General features: G+C 41.9%; 1 protein-coding gene across 1 annotated transcript; it reads left to right on the plus strand.

Moving 5' to 3' along the window:
• The first annotated feature begins 15,781 nt into the window (after positions 1-15,781).
• On the plus strand, positions 15,782-19,039 carry LOC120060689 (zinc finger protein 429-like). The gene is made up of 2 exons (XM_039010090.1): positions 15,782-15,869; positions 17,283-19,039. The coding sequence occupies exon 2, from the start codon at positions 17,302-17,304 to the stop codon at positions 18,172-18,174; it is 873 nt and encodes a 290-aa protein (XP_038866018.1). The 5' UTR covers positions 15,782-15,869; positions 17,283-17,301; the 3' UTR covers positions 18,175-19,039.
• Positions 19,040-20,338: the final 1,299 nt, after the last annotated feature.

Consider the following 20,338-nt stretch of genomic DNA (forward strand, 5'->3'; position numbering starts at 1 on the left):
ACTACCAGCCCAAGGCCTCTCCCCTCCCTGGGTGGAGACAGAATGTCCTGTAAGGAACACAGCATTCCAGCCTGTCTGACGATAACTCCATTCGTTTCTAACAAGGAACAGACAGTCCTTGTTCTAATTCTTGATTATAATTACACACATTATATTCAGCACTATGATTAGAATAATGTTCATACATCCATACAGTAACATAGTAGTATTCTGTTTAGTTATAGTTTTAAGCTAAATGTATACATAATTTAGTCATTATTCATCAAAATCCCGTAACAGAAGATGAGGCCAAAGCCCCAGTCAGTCAGTAAATATTGTAAGAGGGGAAAAGGAGGACAACGTGTTACACTACATGTCCAAAAGTATGTGTACACCTGCTCGACGAACATCTCATTCCAAGTCATGGATATTAATATGGAGTTGGTCCCCCTGTTCTGCTATAACAGTCTCCACTCTTCTGGGAAGACTATCCACTAAATGTTGGAACATTGCTGCGGGGACATGCTTCCATTCAGCCACAAGAGCATTAGTGAGGTCGGGCACTGATGTTGGACGATTAGGCCTGGCTCGCAGTCGGCATTCCAATTCAACCCAAAGGTGTTCGATGGAGTTGAGGTCAGGGCTCTGTGCAGGCCAGTTGAGTTCTTCCACACCGATCTTGACAAACATTTTGTGTATGGACCTCGCTTTGTGCATGGGGGCATAGTCATGCTGAAACAGGAAAGGACCTTCCCCAAACTTTTGCCACAAAGTTGGAAGCACAGAATTGTCTAGAATGTCATTGTATGCTGTATCATTAAGATTTCCCTTCAATGGAACTAAGGGGCCTAACCCAAACAATAAAAACAGCCCCAGACCATTATTCCTCCTCCACCAAACTTTACAGTTGGCACTTTGCATTGCGGCAGGTAGTGTTCTCCTGGCATTAACCCAGATTAATCCGTTGGACTGCCAGATGGTGAAGTGTGATCACTCCAGAGAATGTGTTTCCACTGCTCCAGAGGCGAGCTTTACACCACTCCACCCTCCTCTTGGCATTGCACATGGTGATCTTAGGCTTGGAAACCCATTTCATGAAGCTCCCAAAGAACAGTTATTGTGCTGACGTTGCTTCCAGAGGCAGTTTGGAACTCGTAGTGAGTGTTGCAACAGAGGACAGATGATTTTTACGCGCTATGCACTTCAGCACTTGCCAGTTCCGTTCTGTGAGCTTGTGTGGCCTACCACTTCGCGGCTGAGCCGTTGTTGCTCCAAGACATTACCATTTCACAATAACAGCACTTACAGCTCTAGCATTGCAGAAATTTGACAAACTGACTTGTTGGAAAGGTGACATCCTATGACGGTGCCACGTTGAAAGTCACTGAGTTCTTCAGTAATGCCATTCTACTGCCAATGTTTGTCTATGGAGATTGCATGGCTGTGTGCTCGATTTTATACACTTGTTAGCAACAGGTGTGGCTGAAATAGCTGAAACTACTAATTTGAAGGGTGTCCACATACTTCTGTATATATAGTGTATATTCATGCCAGGCAAGGTTCACATTTTCAAAGAAGTTTCAGTATGAGAGCAGTGCAAAAGTTATACCCAGCCATCAGCTTTGTCCTGAGACATCTTGAGACACTTTTGTTCTCACTTTTGTTCTTCACTCAATGCCACCTTGAGCCATTTTATGTGTGTCTTCAAGACATATCGCAAGACACTAATGTAAAATGGCGGCTGAGGTGATGGCTGCCATTTTCCGGACTCCTAGACCAACTGTGCTATTTTGTTTGTTTTTTTGCATTGTTTTTTTTTTTTGCATTGTTTGTAACTTATTTTGTACATAATGTTGCTGCTACCGCCTCTCATGACCGAAAACAACTTCTGGACATCAGAACAGCGATTACTCACCTCGAACTGGACAAAAAAAATTATTTGATGAGTCCGATGCGAAGGATATACTGCTTTCCTGAGATCAGGCCCAAATCCCAGTCATTCGCATAAAGAAAAGACTGAGATACCGGGGTCGGAGGTCGGGGTGCCTTGTGAGAATTCGTTGGCGAGTGGGTAAACCGCCACTACCCTCCGTCCTATTAGCCAACGTGCAATCACTGGAAAATAAACTGGATGATCTATGATCAAGACGATCCTACCAATGGGACATTAAAAACTGCAATATTGTATGTTTCACCAAGTCGTGGCTGAATGACAACACGGATAATATAGAGGTGGCTGGGTTTTCCGTGCATTGGCAGGACAGAGCAGCTACGTCTGGTAAGATGAGGGGCGTATGTGTGTGTCTATTTGTCAATAACAGCTGGTGCGCAATGTCTAATATTAAAGAAGTGTTGAGGTATTGCTCGTCTGAGGTAGAGTGCCTCATGATAAACTGTAGACCACACTATCTACCGAGAGAGTTCTCATCTATAGTATTCGTAGCCGTCTATTTACCACCACAAACCGATGCTGGCACCTGGACTGCACTCCACGAGCTGTATAAGGCCATAAGCAAACAAGAAAATGATCACCCAGAAGCGTTTTACCAACTTTCTACCAGCATGTCACATGTACAACCAGAGGAAAAAAACTCCAGACCATCTTTACTCCATGCACACAAAGCTCTCCCTCACCCTCCATTTGGCAAATCTGACCATAATTCTATCCTCCTGATTCCTGCTTACAAGCAAAAACTAAAGTAGGAAGTACCAGTGTCTCTCTCAATAAGGAAGTGATCAGATGACATGGATGCTACGCTACAGGACTGTTTTGCTAGCACAGACTGGAAGATGTTCCGGGATTCATCCAATGGCATTGAGGAGTATACCACCTCAGTCACCAGCTTCATCAACAAGTGCATTGACAACGTCATCCCCACAGTGACCGTACGTACGTATCCCAACCAGAAGCCATGGATCACAGGCAACATCCGCACCGAGCTAAAGGTGCCGCTTTTAAGGAGCGGAACACTAATCCGGACACTTATAAGAAATCCTGCTATGTTCTCCGACGAACCATCAAACAGGCAAAGTATCAATACAGGACAAAGATTAAATCCTACTACACCGGCTCTGACGCTTGTTGGATGTGGCAGGGCTTGCAAACTATTACAGACTCCAAAGGGAAATCCAGCCAGAATAACAGCTAAGTAGCTGCATTTGCATTTGTTTAAGCTGTTTTCTAGTGACATTTATTTGGATACATCCATAACAATAAGCTTATGAGGTGTGATTTCGCCTGACATAGAAAATGTGCTCACTCATCAGGACACTGTGGTTCAGAGGAGATAGCCAACCACACAGCTAACACAATCACTTCAAACGGAAGCTGGAAAATATCCATTGTTGAAAACTAAATGTTAGTCTAAAAGAAATGTGAGATAATGTCTGGATGCTTTTTATAGTGGAGATCCAGTTTATAAATTGCTTGGCTGGGCTGATGAGACAATGGATTGCGCAGTCAGATGGAACAGAGTAAATAGGCATTTTAACATCATAGATTTACCCGGTGGTAACTTGTGGAATAGACACCTGCTGAAATGTGGTTTTAACCAATCAGCATTAGACCCACATGTCAGGATAGTAGGATGGAAGACGTCAGCAACTCAACTCAATCAAGGTAGGCTGTCACCCACCAAATACAAGTGAGAACACTGCAATGCAAAAATTAACATGACACATGCAATATTAATTTCTTCCCATGAGAACAGACAGAGTGATTCATTCTATTTTCAGATTAGACACAATAAAAGCCCTCAAGGATGGTTGGGATTTCTGCTTCAGGTGAGCTGTTCATGATTAACAACATTTTACTACAGTGGGCTAAATAGAGTGTTTCTTGGTAGTCTTAAACAAATCTACTTTGAAATAGGGATGTTAAAACCTCTACCGCTTCTCTCTCCCGGATCCGGGATCCCCCCATCAAAAAAGCTGACCAGCATAGCCTAGCCTAACGCGACAGGGATATCATATAGCATAATTTTCATGAAATCACAAGTCCAATACAGCAAATGAAAGATAAACATCTTGTGAATCCAGCCATCATTTCCGATTTTTAAAATGTTTTACAGCGAAAACACTATGTATTTCTATTAGCTAACCACAATAGCAAAAGACTCAACTGCATATTTTCACCATTTTTTTACCACATAGGTAGCTATCACAAAACCGACCAAATAGAGATATAATTAGTCACTAACCAAGAAACAACTTCATCAGATGACAGTCTTATAACATGTTATACAATAAATCTATGTTTTGTTCGAAAATGTGCATATTTGAGGTATAAATCATAGTTTTACATTGCAGCTACCATCAAAAATATCACCAAAGCAGCCAGAATAATTACAGAGAGCAACGTGAAATACCTAAATACTCATCATAAAACATTTATGAAAAATACATGGTGTACAGCAAATGAAAGATAAACATCTTGTGAATCCAGCCAATATTTTTCCGATTTTTTAAGTGTTTTACAGCGAAAACACAATATAGCATTATATTAGCTTACCACAATAGCCAAACACACAACCACATTTATCAGCAGCAAAAGGTAGCGATCGCAAAAAAACAGCAAAAGATATAAAATTAATCACTAACCTTGACCTACTTCATCAGATGACAGTCTTATAACATCATGTTACACAATACATATATGTTTTGTTCGAAAATGTGCATATTTAGAGGTACAAATCTTGGTTTTTCATTGTGAATACGTAGCCAAAATGCACAACATTGTCCGGAGATATTTTGGACAGTCACCTAATCTAATCAAAGAACTCATCATAAACTTTACTAAAAAATACATGTTGTACAGCAAATGAAAGATACACTGGTTCTTAATGCAACCGCTGTGTTAGATTTAACAAAATAACTTTAGTACGACATACAGCTTGTGTTATTGCGAGACAGCGCCCGCTATAAGGGCGGAGAATAGGACTAAACATTTCACACAAAAATACGAAATAACATCATAAATTATTCTTACTTTTTGCTGATCTTCCATCAGAATCTTGTACAAGGAGTACTTGGTCCAGAATAAATCGTTGTTTGGTTTTAGAATGTCCTTCTCTCCTGTCGAATTAGCAACCTTAGCTAGCCAAGTGGCGCGAAGATGTCCATCTTCACCTAATGCAGAGAACGGAAAACACCAAAACTCCCGATAAACGTTGAATAATCTGATAAAACTATATTGAAAAAACATACTTTACGATGATATTATCACATGTATCAAATAAAATCAAAGCCGGAGATATTAGCCGTCTATACCGAACGCTTTTCAGAAGCCAATGCTGATGTCCTTCCCGCGCCTTGGTAGACAAAGGAAATTGTGGTCACGTCATTCCAAGAGCTCTTGTTCGACCTCAGATCAAGCTAGACACCCCATTCCACCTCCCACTGCCTGTTGACATCTAGTGGAAGGCGTATGAAGTGCATGTATATCCATAGATTTCAAGCAATTGAATAGGAAGGCCCTGGAACAAAGCCTCGATTTCAGATTTTTCACTTCCTGTCAGGAAGTTTGCTGCAAAATGAGTTCTGTTTTACTCACAGATATAATTCAAACGGTTTTAGAAACTTGAGAGTGTTTTCTATCCAATAGTAATAATAATATGCATATTGTACTATCTAGAATAGAGTACGAGGCAGTTTAATTTGGGCACGATTTTTTACAAAGTGGAAACAGCGCCCCCATATTGACAAGAAGTTTTAACGGTTAACCTTTAATCAGTTAGCCGCAGAAAATACATTTGACCGGTCATGCTTATCGGTCTATAGGTTAATTTGTATAATTTTGTGGAATTAAATTGGCGCGTGTCTATTTTCATTAGTCGTTTTCAGTGGCGATTTTAGCATGTAAATCATGGTGGGGCAACAAAAAAAGTGGGATACATGCCAGCAAAGCCACTACACAACACAACACTAAACAACGCATTAATTGGACTATAACGATGACAAGTGGTGCCCACAAACTGTTAGGGTCTACAAAAAGCTGTCCCAACAGCAGTCCCAAAACCTTACCACTGCTACACCTGGCTATCAGCGGAGCCTTGTCTGGCAGCGAAACAGTTCATTCAGCCTCATTTACTGCCTTTAAAAAAAACATAGCTGACAAGGCTGACTTGCTTAAACAAATATGGTTTCTACTGACAATTGAGATGTACAAACTATGGAATAAGGGGATGACAAGCGGATAAGAGGCAATCCGTAATTTCGATTAAGACATTAATGAGACAGCTAGGATGGACATAGTCAATATAACTATTTGTTCAGCACTTTTGAAATGTACAGCGACAGAATTCAGAACATGGGCGGTTTTTACAGTGTTCTCCCTGTACACCAAATCAGAACCGTAGGATAAATAAAGGAAGCATATAAGCAGACAATGAAAGCTCTTACAATAACTATAGGCTACATGTGCACCATCAAGTCAGAACAGTAGGTGAAATTAAGAGGTGAAAATAGACCAAACTATTAGGTTGAGGCACATGGGCTATTAACAGCTTAATACACAACATACACTTAGTATTACTTTCTTAGCTACAGTATACATATCTCCCTGCCATATTACATCATTTATGCGGCCTGCTGGAGGTCATTTTGCAGGGCTCTGGCAGTGCTCCTCCTTGCACAAAGGCGGAGGTAGCGGTCCTGCTGCTGGGTTGTTGCCCTCCTACGGCCTCCTCCACGTCTCCTGATGTACTGGCCTGTCTCCTGGTAGCGCCTCCATGCTCTGGACACTACGCTGACAGACACAGCAAACCTTCTTGCCACAGCTCGCATTGATGTGCCATCCTGGATGAGCTGCACTACCTGAGCCACTTGTGTGGGTTGTAGACTCCGTCTCATGCTACCACTAGAGTGAAAGCACCGCCAGCATTCAAAAGGGACCAAAACATCAGCCAGGAAGCATAGGAACTGAGAAGTGGTCTGTGGTCACCACCTGCAGAACCACTCCTTTATTGGGGGTGTCTTGCTAATTGCCTATAATTTCCACCTTTTGTCTATTCCATTTGCACAACAGCATGTGAAATTTATTGTCAATCAGTGTTGCTTCCTAAGTGGACAGTTTGATTTCACAGAAGTGTGATTGACTTGGAGTTACATTGTGTTGTTTAAGTGTTCCCTTTATTTTTTTGAGCAGTGTATGTATATATATATATATATATATATTATTTATTTTTACAATTGCAAAATGTCTAACAACCTGTTTTCACTTTGTCATTATGGGGTATTTTGTGTAGATTGCTGAGAACTTTTAAAAATATTTAATACATTTTAGAATAAGGCTGTAACGTAACAAAATATGGAAAAAGTCAAGGGGTCTGAATACTTTCCGAAGGCACTGTACATCACAGAATACTGAAATATAGCAAAACTGTTTGACATAAAAACACCAGATTTTCTGCATTTGTTTGGTGAAATCATGTTTATTAATTATGAAATCATGAAACATTTTAATAATATTCCACCCATGAGGCCACTAGGTCATTTGGCTGCAGGAAAGGGGTACGTGTCACACCCTGGCCTTTGTTATATTGATTTTCTTTATTAGTTTAGTTAGGTCAGGGTGTGACATGGGGGATGTTTGTGTGTTTTGTCTAGTTTAGGGTGTGTGTATTGTTTAGGGGGGTTTTGTAGAATGTATGGGGTTGTGTTCAGTGTAGGTGTTTAGGAAAGTCTATGGTTGCCTGGTTTGGTTCTCAATCAGAGACAGCTGTTTATTGTTGTCTCTGATTGGGAGCCATATTTAAGGCAGCCATAGGCTTTAGGTGTTTGTGGGTAATTGTCTATGTTCTATGTTGCATGTGTGCACTTAGTTCGTTTTAGCTTCACGATCGTTTGTTTTTGTTCATTTAATAAGTGTTTGTTTTTCTTCATTAAAAGATGTCTTTTTTCCACGCTGCGCCTTGGTCCACTCCTTCGTCTCATAACGATCGTGACAGTACGGTACAGGAAAATAGCATGGAGAGCGGGTATTGTTATTGATGTTGCTGTTTTTATGATATGATACCTAATGACATGTTATATTCCTGCAGCTTAAGGAAGAGCCGCTCTGAGATCTGAGATCCCCAAACAACAGATGACTATCTGGCTGTAAAGGCTTGAAGATAGGCATTGTTTGGAGGTCTATACCACCTTTACCAAAAGTTATTTTACTGCATCTGAAATTGTAATTTTGGTTAATAAATCTTGATTACTTGGATTTGGTATGAGGTACAGTTTGTAATATGAATGTGCATGAGAGTTCTAGAGTGAGTGATTAGGATTTATAACTAATAAAACATGAAAACAACAATCAATTATCAAATGTTGCGAGACGTCTTGAGGCAGATGTCTCAAGACATTTGTATTTCCAAGACAGTCTATAGACTGTCTTAAAGACATCTTCATTTTCAAAAAATCTTAAGACAGGTCTCTACACATCTCAAGATGTATTCATTTATATGTCTTAAGACGTCTCAAGACATGTCTCAAGTTGTCTCAATACATGGTGATGGTTGGGTATGATGCTAAGCAATTCAATCACATTCAGTTCAATGGTTATAGATTTTACGACGTCATTAATTTCTAAGAGGACCTAGGAGAGGTCTAAGAACACTTCCCTGATTCCTCTCTAGAGAGAAACAGAGCTCTTCTTTCAGAGTCACATAGTGGTTATAGAGGGAAAGATGAGAGGAGAAAAGAGGACAGATGATACCATATTGTAGAGACTGTGTGTGTGAGAGAAAGCAGAGTAAAGTGGCATTAGACAGAGAGAAATGTATTAATTGTTTGGGTCATGCAATTGCTTTTGCACCACTTAATAGCCAAAATAGTCTATTCCCTACTGTCTACCCATCACTATTCTCCATTCCTCGTTCATCACTACTCTACCCTATCCCCTATTTCCCTATTCCCATCTCATTTTAATATTTTGTCACAACAGACGTAACATGGTTACAGGATAGGATGGAGGAGGGGGGAGGAGGGCAGAGGAGAGAGGAGGGAGGGGGAGACAGGTTAAATGAGGGATGAGGAATGGAAGAGTATTTTCAGAGAGAGAGAGAGAGAGAGAGAGAGAGAGATATCGTCTTCAGAGTTTTTATATTATTAATATCCGATATGCCTCTGTACTACATTTGACTACATTTCCTTAAATTAGAACCCAGCTGTGAACACTGCTAGTGGCATCTTAGCACCGGGGGTGAATGAGTGGAAAGGAAAGAGAGGAAGAAGAAGTGGGAGAAGACATGAGCAAGGGAAATGGAGAGGGTGGAGAGGGATACCATGAGAGAAGGGAAGAGAGGTGGGTAAATGAGAGCTGGGAGAGATTGAAGTAGCGCGGTCAGAGAATGTGGAGGGCAAAGACTGCACAGCATGAAAAACAAAGAGATGGGAGAGGAAAGTAGAAAGTAGGGGGTGGCAGCTTTAGAGTTGTCCCTCCAGTGGGGATAGAGATTACTAGTAGCAGGCAGGAGGATGAAGGCTTAGAGCAGATTGACTAATTCATTCAAACGCTAAGAGAGGGACCACAACATGAAGATTCTTACAATAATAATTTGGTCGATGCTTATATTTGTTGTGTCTCACACATTTACAAGCGTGTATTATACACGTGTGAAATAGTAACTTTTTGTTGTTGTTGTCATATCCCAACTCGCCAGGGTCACAGCCAGGGTCAGCCATCACCAACAGCAACCATGGAGCTCAAGGGCACATCGACAGATATTTCACCTTGTCGGCTCGGGAATTAGAACTAGTGACGCTCTAATCACTTGGCTACCTGTCTTCTTTTTCTTTTTCTTTTACTAGGCAAGTCAGTTAACAAATTCTTATTTACAATGACAGCCTAGGAACAGTGGGTTAACTGCCTTTGCTCAGGGGCAGAACAACAGATTTTTATCTTGTCAGCTCGGTGATTCGATCCAGCAACCTTTCGCTTACTGGCCCAACTCTCTAACCTGCCGCCACGCATATGTCAAGCATAACTCCTATGCTTGGATTAATCATCCACTATGACCCCTGTCCAGTGTCCAGATCAATAGACATCCACATGTTCTATACACCAGCTCTGGAGGCCTGGACTAAATGGGAGGATAGGGGGGAATCATTACATGAAATGAAATACAGCCATTACCTATGAGGGGACACATCCACTTCATTTTACAACAGAAACACAATACACCTCTATTTAAATGAATACCTCATTATGTATCCATGGTGGAATATTGAAATCCTGTACCTGAACAGGCCTTGAACTCCAGGAACTCCCCAGACATTTTCTCTTAATGAAACTCTCTCTATATCGCCTGTTTAGATGTATCTATTTTTCCAATCTGTTTGTTTCATTTGTATTACAGCAAAGTGTTGCAGAATCAATACTCTGATGGCAACACCTCTGCTGGTGAATACATTGAATCTCACTCACTCTCTCTCACACACACACACACACACACACACACACACACACACACACACACACACACACATGCATACACACACACACACACACACACACACACACACACACACACACACACACACACACACACACACACACACACACACACACACACACACACAAAAATACAAGCACACACGTACACACACCTCGACACCATTAATCCCTCCATCCCTCCTCAGTGATCTCACCATAATGTTCTCCCCAGTGACTCCTGATCTCCAGCTCTTGCAGGGAGTCGATCTGATATTACTGATACTGAACAGAGACCTGGACCCTGAACTCATTTCAATTCACTGCAACATATACCAAACACATGCACACAAGCACACACACACATGTTCAGTACACCTATGTTGTGTCGTTTTCAATAGACACACACCTCAGGTAATATTTCACTGGAATTTTAAAAGCTCTACTATCAGCTTGAGCCAAATGCATGATAGGGGTGGAGACTGAGGAGCACTTGCTTAGACTACAAATGGGCCTTGTCACCCACTCACTGTCAATCTGAGGATCTATAATATTAGTACGGATTGCTAGTGTAACATAAGAGCTACTGGAGCTCTTGACAGCGTGATAACAGAATGCCAGTGTAATTCAGCTCTCAGTCAAACAGCAGGGTGTTAACAACCCAATGGGAGTTTTAATGTTTGACAAGATATGTACAGATAAAATGTTTAGCTCTATTTTCTTCATATTTCTTCTATCTAGCTCACACAGAATAAAACAATGTACCATTCTGTTTAATCTTGTTCAATTTAATCCAACCACGATCAGACTCTCTCTCTCTCTCTCTCTCTCTCTCTCTCTCTCTCTCTCTCGCTCTCTCTCTCGCTCTCTCTCTCGCTCTCTCTCTCTCTCTCTAGTACCAGTCACACAGTCAGAGTTATGTGCCCTCAGGCTGTGTCAGATCAATATAACATTAGAGCCAGTCTCTGCATCACCCTCCATTCCTCATTCAGGGGTCCCCAGCTAGCTCAGCAATATACAACCAACCCCCTTCCTCCCTCTTTCCTCGTTCTTCCAGTCTCTCCTCTCCTCCCTTTGTGGTTCATGTTAATTCAGGTTCCTTTCTTTTCATTGGTCCCCCTTTCCCATGTCATCTCCTACATTCCTCTCTGCATGCTCTACCTGTCCTCTTTTGGCCTTTGTTCTGCATTTCTCTGAACCTACAGCTAACGGGGGATTGGGTAAGAAGACAGGGAAAATTAGAGAGGAGGGAGCAGAGGGTAAAAGGGGGGAATTTGAGCCAGATCAAGGAGAGATGGAAGGGGATGAAGGGGCAGAAAGAGAGCGAGAGAATATGGAGAGTATTTTTGTGTGCAGTGGAGGAAGACAGAAGGAGCCAGAGAAGGAAGGAAGGGAGGGATGGATACGAGGGGGAGGGGAGACTGCCTTGCTTGGCCTGGACTGGGTGAAATGAATGTGTAATTGCGTTGTAGTGGCTCAACCCTTCAGCACACGGCTGACGGATGGCGTGGCAGACAGCTCAGTCTCTCTCGGCAGGGCGGACATGGCTGAGGCTGAGCCTGTGGGCTGTGTGGGGATGCCTGTGTAAACACAACAGCCTGTCAACAATACCTTAACATAACAACCAACAGCACCAGGTAATAACAACACATCCAGACTGGATGTCAGACATGTAACGGGAGAATAAGCACAAAGGTCATTGATGGCTAATAAGCAGAGGTGTAATGTAAATTGGGGTCCTTTCGGACGTTGACTGGAAAGAGAAAGGTTGTTGTAGTCAAGTGTAAAGCACAGAAAGAAGGAAAATACTGACTTAATCAACAAGGCGAGTGAGGAGTGAACAATACCATGGAGTAGATGATCCTCCTCTTTACCTTACACATTACCACACACACAGACGTCACACACAAACAGACGTCACACACACACACACACACACACACACACACACACACACACACACACACACACACACACACGCACACACACACACACACACACACACACACACACACACACACACACACACACACACACACACACACACACACACACACACACACACACCAATTCCCTCTTTTTCCCATGTCTACCCATCCCTCCATTCCTCCACCCCTAAGCCATCCTCTCTATCCCCCTATGGGATGAGGCAAGGAGGGGAGAGGATGAGGGTAATTAAATTGGGGATGCTGTGTGGTGAGAGATGAAGGACGCAATGGCGGGATACACCACATATGAAGGATCTCACTTGGCTGTGAATGATGCCACAGTAAAAAGACAGACTCAGAGTGCCATCTGGCCAGACGGGGATGGAGATAAAACATATATGTTTATGTGAACTGTCTCTACCTCTATCTCACTCCAGTATACACACACACACATACACAGGCTACTGTGATAACTTGCCCCAACAATAAAGACAAATAAATGTCAACCTCAAAACACAGGATGCTTGAACGAAACAGGTGAGATATTGAGGGACAGAGTATGAAGGGGGGGGTTTAAATGAAGAGATAGAGATTGGCAAGAAGAGGAAGGGGCAGATGGAAGAGTGTCACCTTGAGAGAGAGGAGGAGGGAAGGAGGAATAGAAGGATGGAGGGAAGGGGCCAATGCTGCCAAGTTGTTTCTCTTCAGACAAAGCTGATTCAACCGTCTGGTTTGGATTGTTATGGAAACACAATGAAATACATACAATACATGACCAAAGGTATGTGGACACCGGCTCGTCGAACATCTCATTCCAAAATCATCGGCATTAATATGGAGTTGGTGCCCCCTTTTCTGCTATAACAGCCTCCACTCTTCAGGGAAGGCTTTCCACTAGATGTTGGAACATTGCTGCAGGAACTTGCTTCCATTCAGCCACAAGAGCATTAGTGAGGTTGGGCACTGATGCTGGGCGATTAGGCTTGGCTCGCAGTCGGCGTTCCAATTCATCCCAAAGGTGTTCGATGGGTTTGAGGTCAGGGCTCTGTGCAGACCAGTCAAGTTTTTCCACACCGATCTCGACAAATCATTTCTGTATGGACCTCGCTTTGTGCATAGGGGCATTGTCATGCTGAAACAGGAAAGGGCCTTCCCCAAACTGTTGCCACAAAGTTGGAAGCACAGAATCGTTTAGAATGCCATTGTATGCTGTAGCGTTAAGATTTCCCTTCCCTGGAACTAAGGGGCCTAACCCGAACCATGAAAAACAGCCCTAGACCATTATTCCTCCTCTCACCAAACTTTACAGTTGGCACTATGTATTGGGGAAGGTAGCATTCTCCTCGCATCCGCCAAACCCCGATTCGTCTGTCGGACTGCCAGACGGTGACAATTTTTACGCACTACGCTCTTCAGTACTTGGCGGTCCCGTTATGTGAGCCTGTGTGGCCTAACACTTTGCATGCTGAGCCATTGTCGCTCCTAGACGTTTCCACTTCACAATAACATCACTTACAGCTGACCAGGGCAGCTCTAGCAGTGCAGAAATTTGACAAACTGACTTGTCGGAAAGGTGGCATCCTATGACGATGCCACGTTTAAAGTCACTGAGCTCTTCAGTAAGGCCATTCTACTGACAATGTTTGTCTATGGAGATTGCATGGCTGTGTGCTCGATTTTATACACCTGTCAGCAACGGTTGTAGCTGAAATAGCAAAATCCACTAATTTGAAGGTGTGTACTTTTGTATATAGTGTATTTAAATAGCCAATTCAGAAACACACACACACACACACACCATACTCTACAAGACTCAGATTCTCTATGCGTCTCATCAAGTCTCTCCACAGCGAACACACCCAGTAGATAATATCTCACACAGAATGGTACAGTAGAGTAAAATACAGGTTTGTACTAGACTAGTGTCAACAGGGGTCTGCTGTTTCTCTCAGCACTGCAATGAGAAAAAAATGAAACAGATATTGATTTAACTCTCAGAAGCAGCATGATAGATCAATTTCCACACTTGTGTCTGGAGTGCAGTCTATCACCCGGGGCATAGGTGGAGAGGGGTGGTGTTAACCTACCCCTATCATTCATCATTGACCTCTTTCCTTCTCGCATAAAATAGCAATGGCCACCAAAAACTGGATCTCTATATAATGACACTGTGTCTCTCTCTCATTCAAACACACATGCACGCAAGCATACGCACATACACCATCTGAAATACCCATTATATACACTGAGTGTACAAAACATCAGGAACACCTGCTCTTTTCATGACATAGACTGACCAGGTGAATGCAGGTGAAAGCAGTGATCCCTTATAGATGTCACATGTTAAATCCACGTAGAGGAAGGGGAGGAGACAGGTTAAATAAGCATTTTTGAGCCTTGAGACAATTGAGACCGAGTCCAATTTGTAAGTCGCTCTGGATAAGAGCCAATTTGTAAGTCGCTCTGGATAAGAGCGTCTGCTAAATGACTTAAATGTAAATGTAAATGAGACATGGATTGTGCATGTGTGCCATTCACATGGTGAATGGGCAAGACAAAATATTTTAGTGCCTTTGAACGGGGTATGGTAGTAAGTGCCAGGCGCACCGGTTTGAGTGAGTCAAGAACTGTAATGCTGCTGGGTTTTTCACGCTCAACAGTTTTACGTGTGTATCAAGAATGGTCCACCACCTATAGGACATCCAGCCAACTTGACACAACTTTGGGAAGCATTGGAGTCAACATGGGCTAGCATCCCTGTGGAATGCTTTCGACACCTTGTAGAGTAGATGCTCCGAGGAATTGAGGCTGTTCTGAAGGCAAAATGAGGTGCAACTCACTATTAGGGTTTTGTAGTGTATGTCTATGTTTATACACAAAAGTATTAGTGCCCACCACTGCTTCCTCTATTTACATCACTGTTTCATCTGGGTCATAAGTAAATTATGTGTAATCCTAAATTATTTGGAGTAAATGAATGATCTATTCTTTTCCAAATCGTTTGTAGGCTATTCTGCAGACAACAGTGACACCTGGCAGAATTTCTGAAGAACTTCATCAAGCACCACTTTTGAGTGAGAGACTTTTTAAGAAGATTGAACATTTTGATTAAATTATATTTTCTACCAAAATCCTTGTCTATGGGTTTTCACAGATTTAATTTCAGAACATCATGGCGATAGTTAGGCTACTCAAATCCATCATACTTACTTCAGCAACTGAGCAGAATTGATGATCTCAAACACATATAGTAATGACAAAGTACACTTTCACGGCAAGGTTGCAGGTGTTCACATATATATAATTATTTATTTTTTTAAACCTTATTGATCCACATCATGATAGATATTTTTTGGTAGGATTCATAATTATTACAGAGTTACAGTAATGTAGGAACTAAATTGGGTGCTTATGTTTCTAGCGGGATGTGTTGGTGTTGCACCTTACATGCAAAAAGCGCTCAAGAAGACTGCCATGAAATTTGACTAGTTTGCCTATTTGTGAAATTTCATCCGAGAACTTTATACATTTAAACGTTATTTTCTGTAAGTAGTTTTCTATTTACTGCCACCCGTTGTATACTATTTGCGTAACGTTATATGAATGGCAAATGTTCAAGTATTGATGGTCCAGAAATTATCTTTTGAAAAAGTCACATGAGCTAACGTTAGCTATTATTAGCAGAACGAGCCATCATGAATGTTAACTTTCCTAACTAGCTACTTTCCACATTATTTTACTAGATAGCCGGATACAACCAATTTGCAGTGTTTGTATGTAGTTAGCAAGTATGTGAGTTTACTGAAGGTTAGCCCAGGCCGGCAGATGGCGATATTGAGTCGTTTCATCTTACCGTCCAAAGGGACTGCATGCAGTCGGCTATACACTCATATCCCCTGTGGACCAGTTTGTTTTATCTACATTCTTCATTCAGGGTGAAAATGCTTCGACTTACTCCTTAAAAAGATTTTTATGGCGAAGGCGGAAAGAAATAGCTGGCTAGCTAGTTTTATATTTCGGTAATTTATTCCAAATAAATTTCAGAATTCCCCAAAAATGTTTATGAAGCTAGCTAGCTACGCTTTATAGGCTCCCCACTGAGTCGGACACTTTGAACATCATATTGCCATTGGCCACCGCTAAAATCTTTCATTTATAATATTATATAATTTTTTTGCTTGCAAGCTAGCATTGTAATTTTTTCTCGAATGCCGAAAAATGCAGCGTTGATTACATTTGACACTTCACGGCCACCGACGTTTGACACGTCACTACTGTTTGCATTGAATTGTGGGTCATATCAACCCCAATCACTTAAGATGGCAACCAAATTGCATCCAGTTTCAACTGGGTTTCCCCCGAGGAAAAGTAGCTAGTGCGAGGGTTGAGGGGGTAAAAATAACACGATTGTACCGCAGCCCAAGAGTAAACCGACTGCTACAACCTGATTGGCAGAACGTGATATGCAACATCCAGGACTGGCATTTAAACTCTAGCATGGTGGTGTAAAATGGTGTTTCATAAAGAAATGATGAACATATTTCCCACCTTCTTGCCATTAAATCCAGTTAAGGAGGGAAATTATGCCTTTGCAGCCTGAATGGAGAATGTTTTGTGTACGAACCAGTCCATGGGGATACAAGTTTATAGCCGGCTGCATGCAGTCCCTTTGGACGGTAAGATCAAACGATTCAATATTGCCATCTACTGGCCTCTGGGCTATCTGGAGGTAAGAAGATGCACTGGGTAGCTAGCCGGGTAAAAAATGGCTCAATGTTAGCTAGCTACATTGAACTATTACAAATTGTAAAGAAAATTATATTTGCTATAGTATGGGAACTTGTGTTTCTCTGCTAACATCAAGCCAATCAACTCTTTTTTACTGTACTTCAGAGGTTTCTGTCCCTAATGATTTTTATTGACCTCTGATCTATATTTCTGACTCATTGCTTTGCCAGGGTCCTGAGTGGAGTAGACATGGCTGACCAGGAAACTGGGACCAATGGGCTGGGTAAGAGGGCTGCAGCAGGTGCTGCGGTTTTCAAAGTGCGTGAGGCTGCAATGGCGATTCTTCAAAACGAATCTACTGGTAACCTGAAAGTACAAAAACGGATTGCCCCATCGACTCCTTTAATTGTACCAGAACCTTCCCTGAAGCCGTACAAGCGGCCACCCACTCTGCTATTGCCACCTTCGTACAGCGCCAATCCAGTTGGAGGATTTACCTGTGAGGTGTGCGGCCAGAACTACTTCTCTTTTCCTCAGATGGTGAGACACAAACAGTTCCATGACGAAGAAAGGCCCTTTCCCTGTGGTGTGTGTGGGAAACGTTTCCTGAGCCGCAGCCACTACACTGAGCACCAGCGTGTTCACACTGGGGAGCGCCCCTTTCCCTGCGACCAGTGTGAGCGCTCGTTCACCACACACCACAACCTGAAGCGTCACCAAACCATCCATGCCAAAGAAGAGGCGTACCGCTGCCGGAAATGTGGGGTGCTCTTCTGCCAGCGTCACGAGTACCCCAGGGGCATACCCAGACCCGACCTCGAGCCTCGACCTGGGTTTGAGTCCACGTCCACGATGCAACCAACACCTCCCATTCAGGTCACACTCACACCCAAGCAGCTTAAGAAGCTTAACAAGAAGCTCAACAAGAAGCTTAATAAGAAGAGCCATGATCTCTCAACTAAACATGATCATTCTAAAAAGAAGAAAAAGAGGAGTAGAGTCAAACATCCAGGCCCAGCAGAGAAAGTTAATTATGTGCGTCAAGAGGAACTTTGGCCTGTGTTGTTAACTAAAGGAGAAAAATTGCAAAAAGTTGCTTATGACATTGAGGTTATTATATGATCCCAAATGATGATAAAACAAATGGGATAATTAGTCCGATCATGATTTTAAAAAATATGTTTATTTTGTTTCATCTCCACCGATGTGGACGCTGTTTCAGAAAGGAGTTATACCATGAAACACTTGTTTTGTTTCATCTCCACCGATGTGGACGCTGTTTCAGAAAGGAGTTATACCATGAAACACTTGTTTTGTTTCATCTCCACCGATGTGGACGCTGTTTCAGAAAGGAGTTATACCTTGAAACACTTGTTTTGCCTCGCATCATGATTTTGGTATTTATTCCTTCATGAGTTTGAGAAAATAACTTTCCACAATTGATCATGATTTTGAAACATTCTGTCAAGCATTTCAAGTGATTAACTGTCCTCTGAAATGTTATGGTTTTGCTTTTGAGATCTTGACTATTTTTTTGTATTAGAATAGAATATATACATTTTTGAGTTATGATTCATTCAGTTCTTTTGATCCATTGCCATGTAAGGGCTAGTGTCCATGCATTATTAAATGACATGCTATTAAACTAGTTAACTCCTCTGATGTGGCACATCAAAATGTATTTCCATATCAAATAATGTTCATCTGCTTTTTAGATTATGTTCAAAAAGGCCTGTAGGGTTTCTCTCTGGGCCTTAACCATTGAGTTGGCCAGAAATTGAACTTCACCAATTTATGTACGCATAAATAATCAGATGCATTGCTGTTGATTAATTACAAAATGTACCTGTCATAAGAACAAGTGAATCCCTATATCTGTAGTCTGTGTAATGTGGACAGTGTTGTTAAATTTGGGTAACAAAGTCTATGTATGTCGAAATGATACGTCTCCAGTTGAATTCTGCATAACTACCTCAGGCTGATTGTAAATGTATTTTTTAATTGATAATAGGATTACTTACACATTTATTGCATTTGTCTTTATTATTGACACTTTCCAGGTATTTGTTTTTCATGTCACAAGAAACTCATTTTAAAGTGAATGTAAGCATGCCTAGAAATATATTGATTCACTTGGCTTTAAGTATTGCAGCTAACATCCAAATACCTAACCTTAACTGTAAAGTCCTTTTGTATCAGGCTCTGTATTACAGCAGCCGTGTATCACTTATCTTGATGACACTTATCTTCACTATTAGAATATGTTAATTAAAGGTAGAATCTGAAATGAAGTAGGTGCAGAACGTAAACCTCAAAGTGGGTCAATTTCCGCAACAACTAAGAGCTTTGAAGCGCACAGCTCAACTTCTCCCCTGTTTGGTCCCATGGCTAACACACAGTAACAACGTGACGCGAACCCCTGCCCATGCTGTGTGTGACTGAGAAGAAGTCTTGCATCTCGCACAATATCTGCGTTGCAACGTCATTTCGCTGAGTCTATTTTTAAAGAGGCACGCGTCTGCTCCATATGTTATCCTTGTTTTACAACAAGAGGTAAACACTAAAATCTGCTTGTGTAAACATGACAATCTAGGGCCCCATGTTGACTCATATCTCTGATGTAAATATTGGTTAGACTGAATTTAGATTGTCGTTATAGTTACCTTCAGAAACCGCAGATATTGTCATTCTAATCTGATATTCCCTGGTCTACCACCGCCACAGTAGAGTTACTACTTTACTCACTACTTAGATTTTTTGCTAATCAATTTTGATCTGTATAAACTTTGTTCTGTAAGGATTGTCTGGGACAAAGCCCTGTCCCTTGAAAGCGTTTGCAAATACATGATATTGAGGGAGTTATATTAATATGAGTCTTAGTGCACCGGTCTATGGCCCTCGACGGGAACGGGCAAAAGCGGTGAGTGAAGGGCAACCTTTCAAATCTAACAGTAATTGCGTCTCATGGTCATGACGTCAACTAGGCAGAACGTTACATAGGTCAGAAACACTTCTATTTTCCATAAAGTATGTTAGAATTTTCAAACTAGTTTTCATTGGGATGGCAGATAAAGTGTTTTTATCAAAAGTAACCACTTTTGCATGTGAACACGGAATCCTACTCATTACTCCACGTGCTTAATCTTGCCTAGGTTTCGCTGTGGGTTTTGAACGGGCACCTCACCTGGCTCACGCCCGGGTGGTAGCCCGGTTCCAAAACGAATGCTATCACTTTTCACCAGTGCAATTTCCACCGGGGTAACCGGGGCCAGATAATCGAATCCCG

The sequence above is a fragment of the Salvelinus namaycush genome, chromosome 16 (assembly GCF_016432855.1).
Source record: "Salvelinus namaycush isolate Seneca chromosome 16, SaNama_1.0, whole genome shotgun sequence".
Classification (NCBI taxonomy): Eukaryota; Metazoa; Chordata; class Actinopteri; order Salmoniformes; family Salmonidae; genus Salvelinus; species Salvelinus namaycush.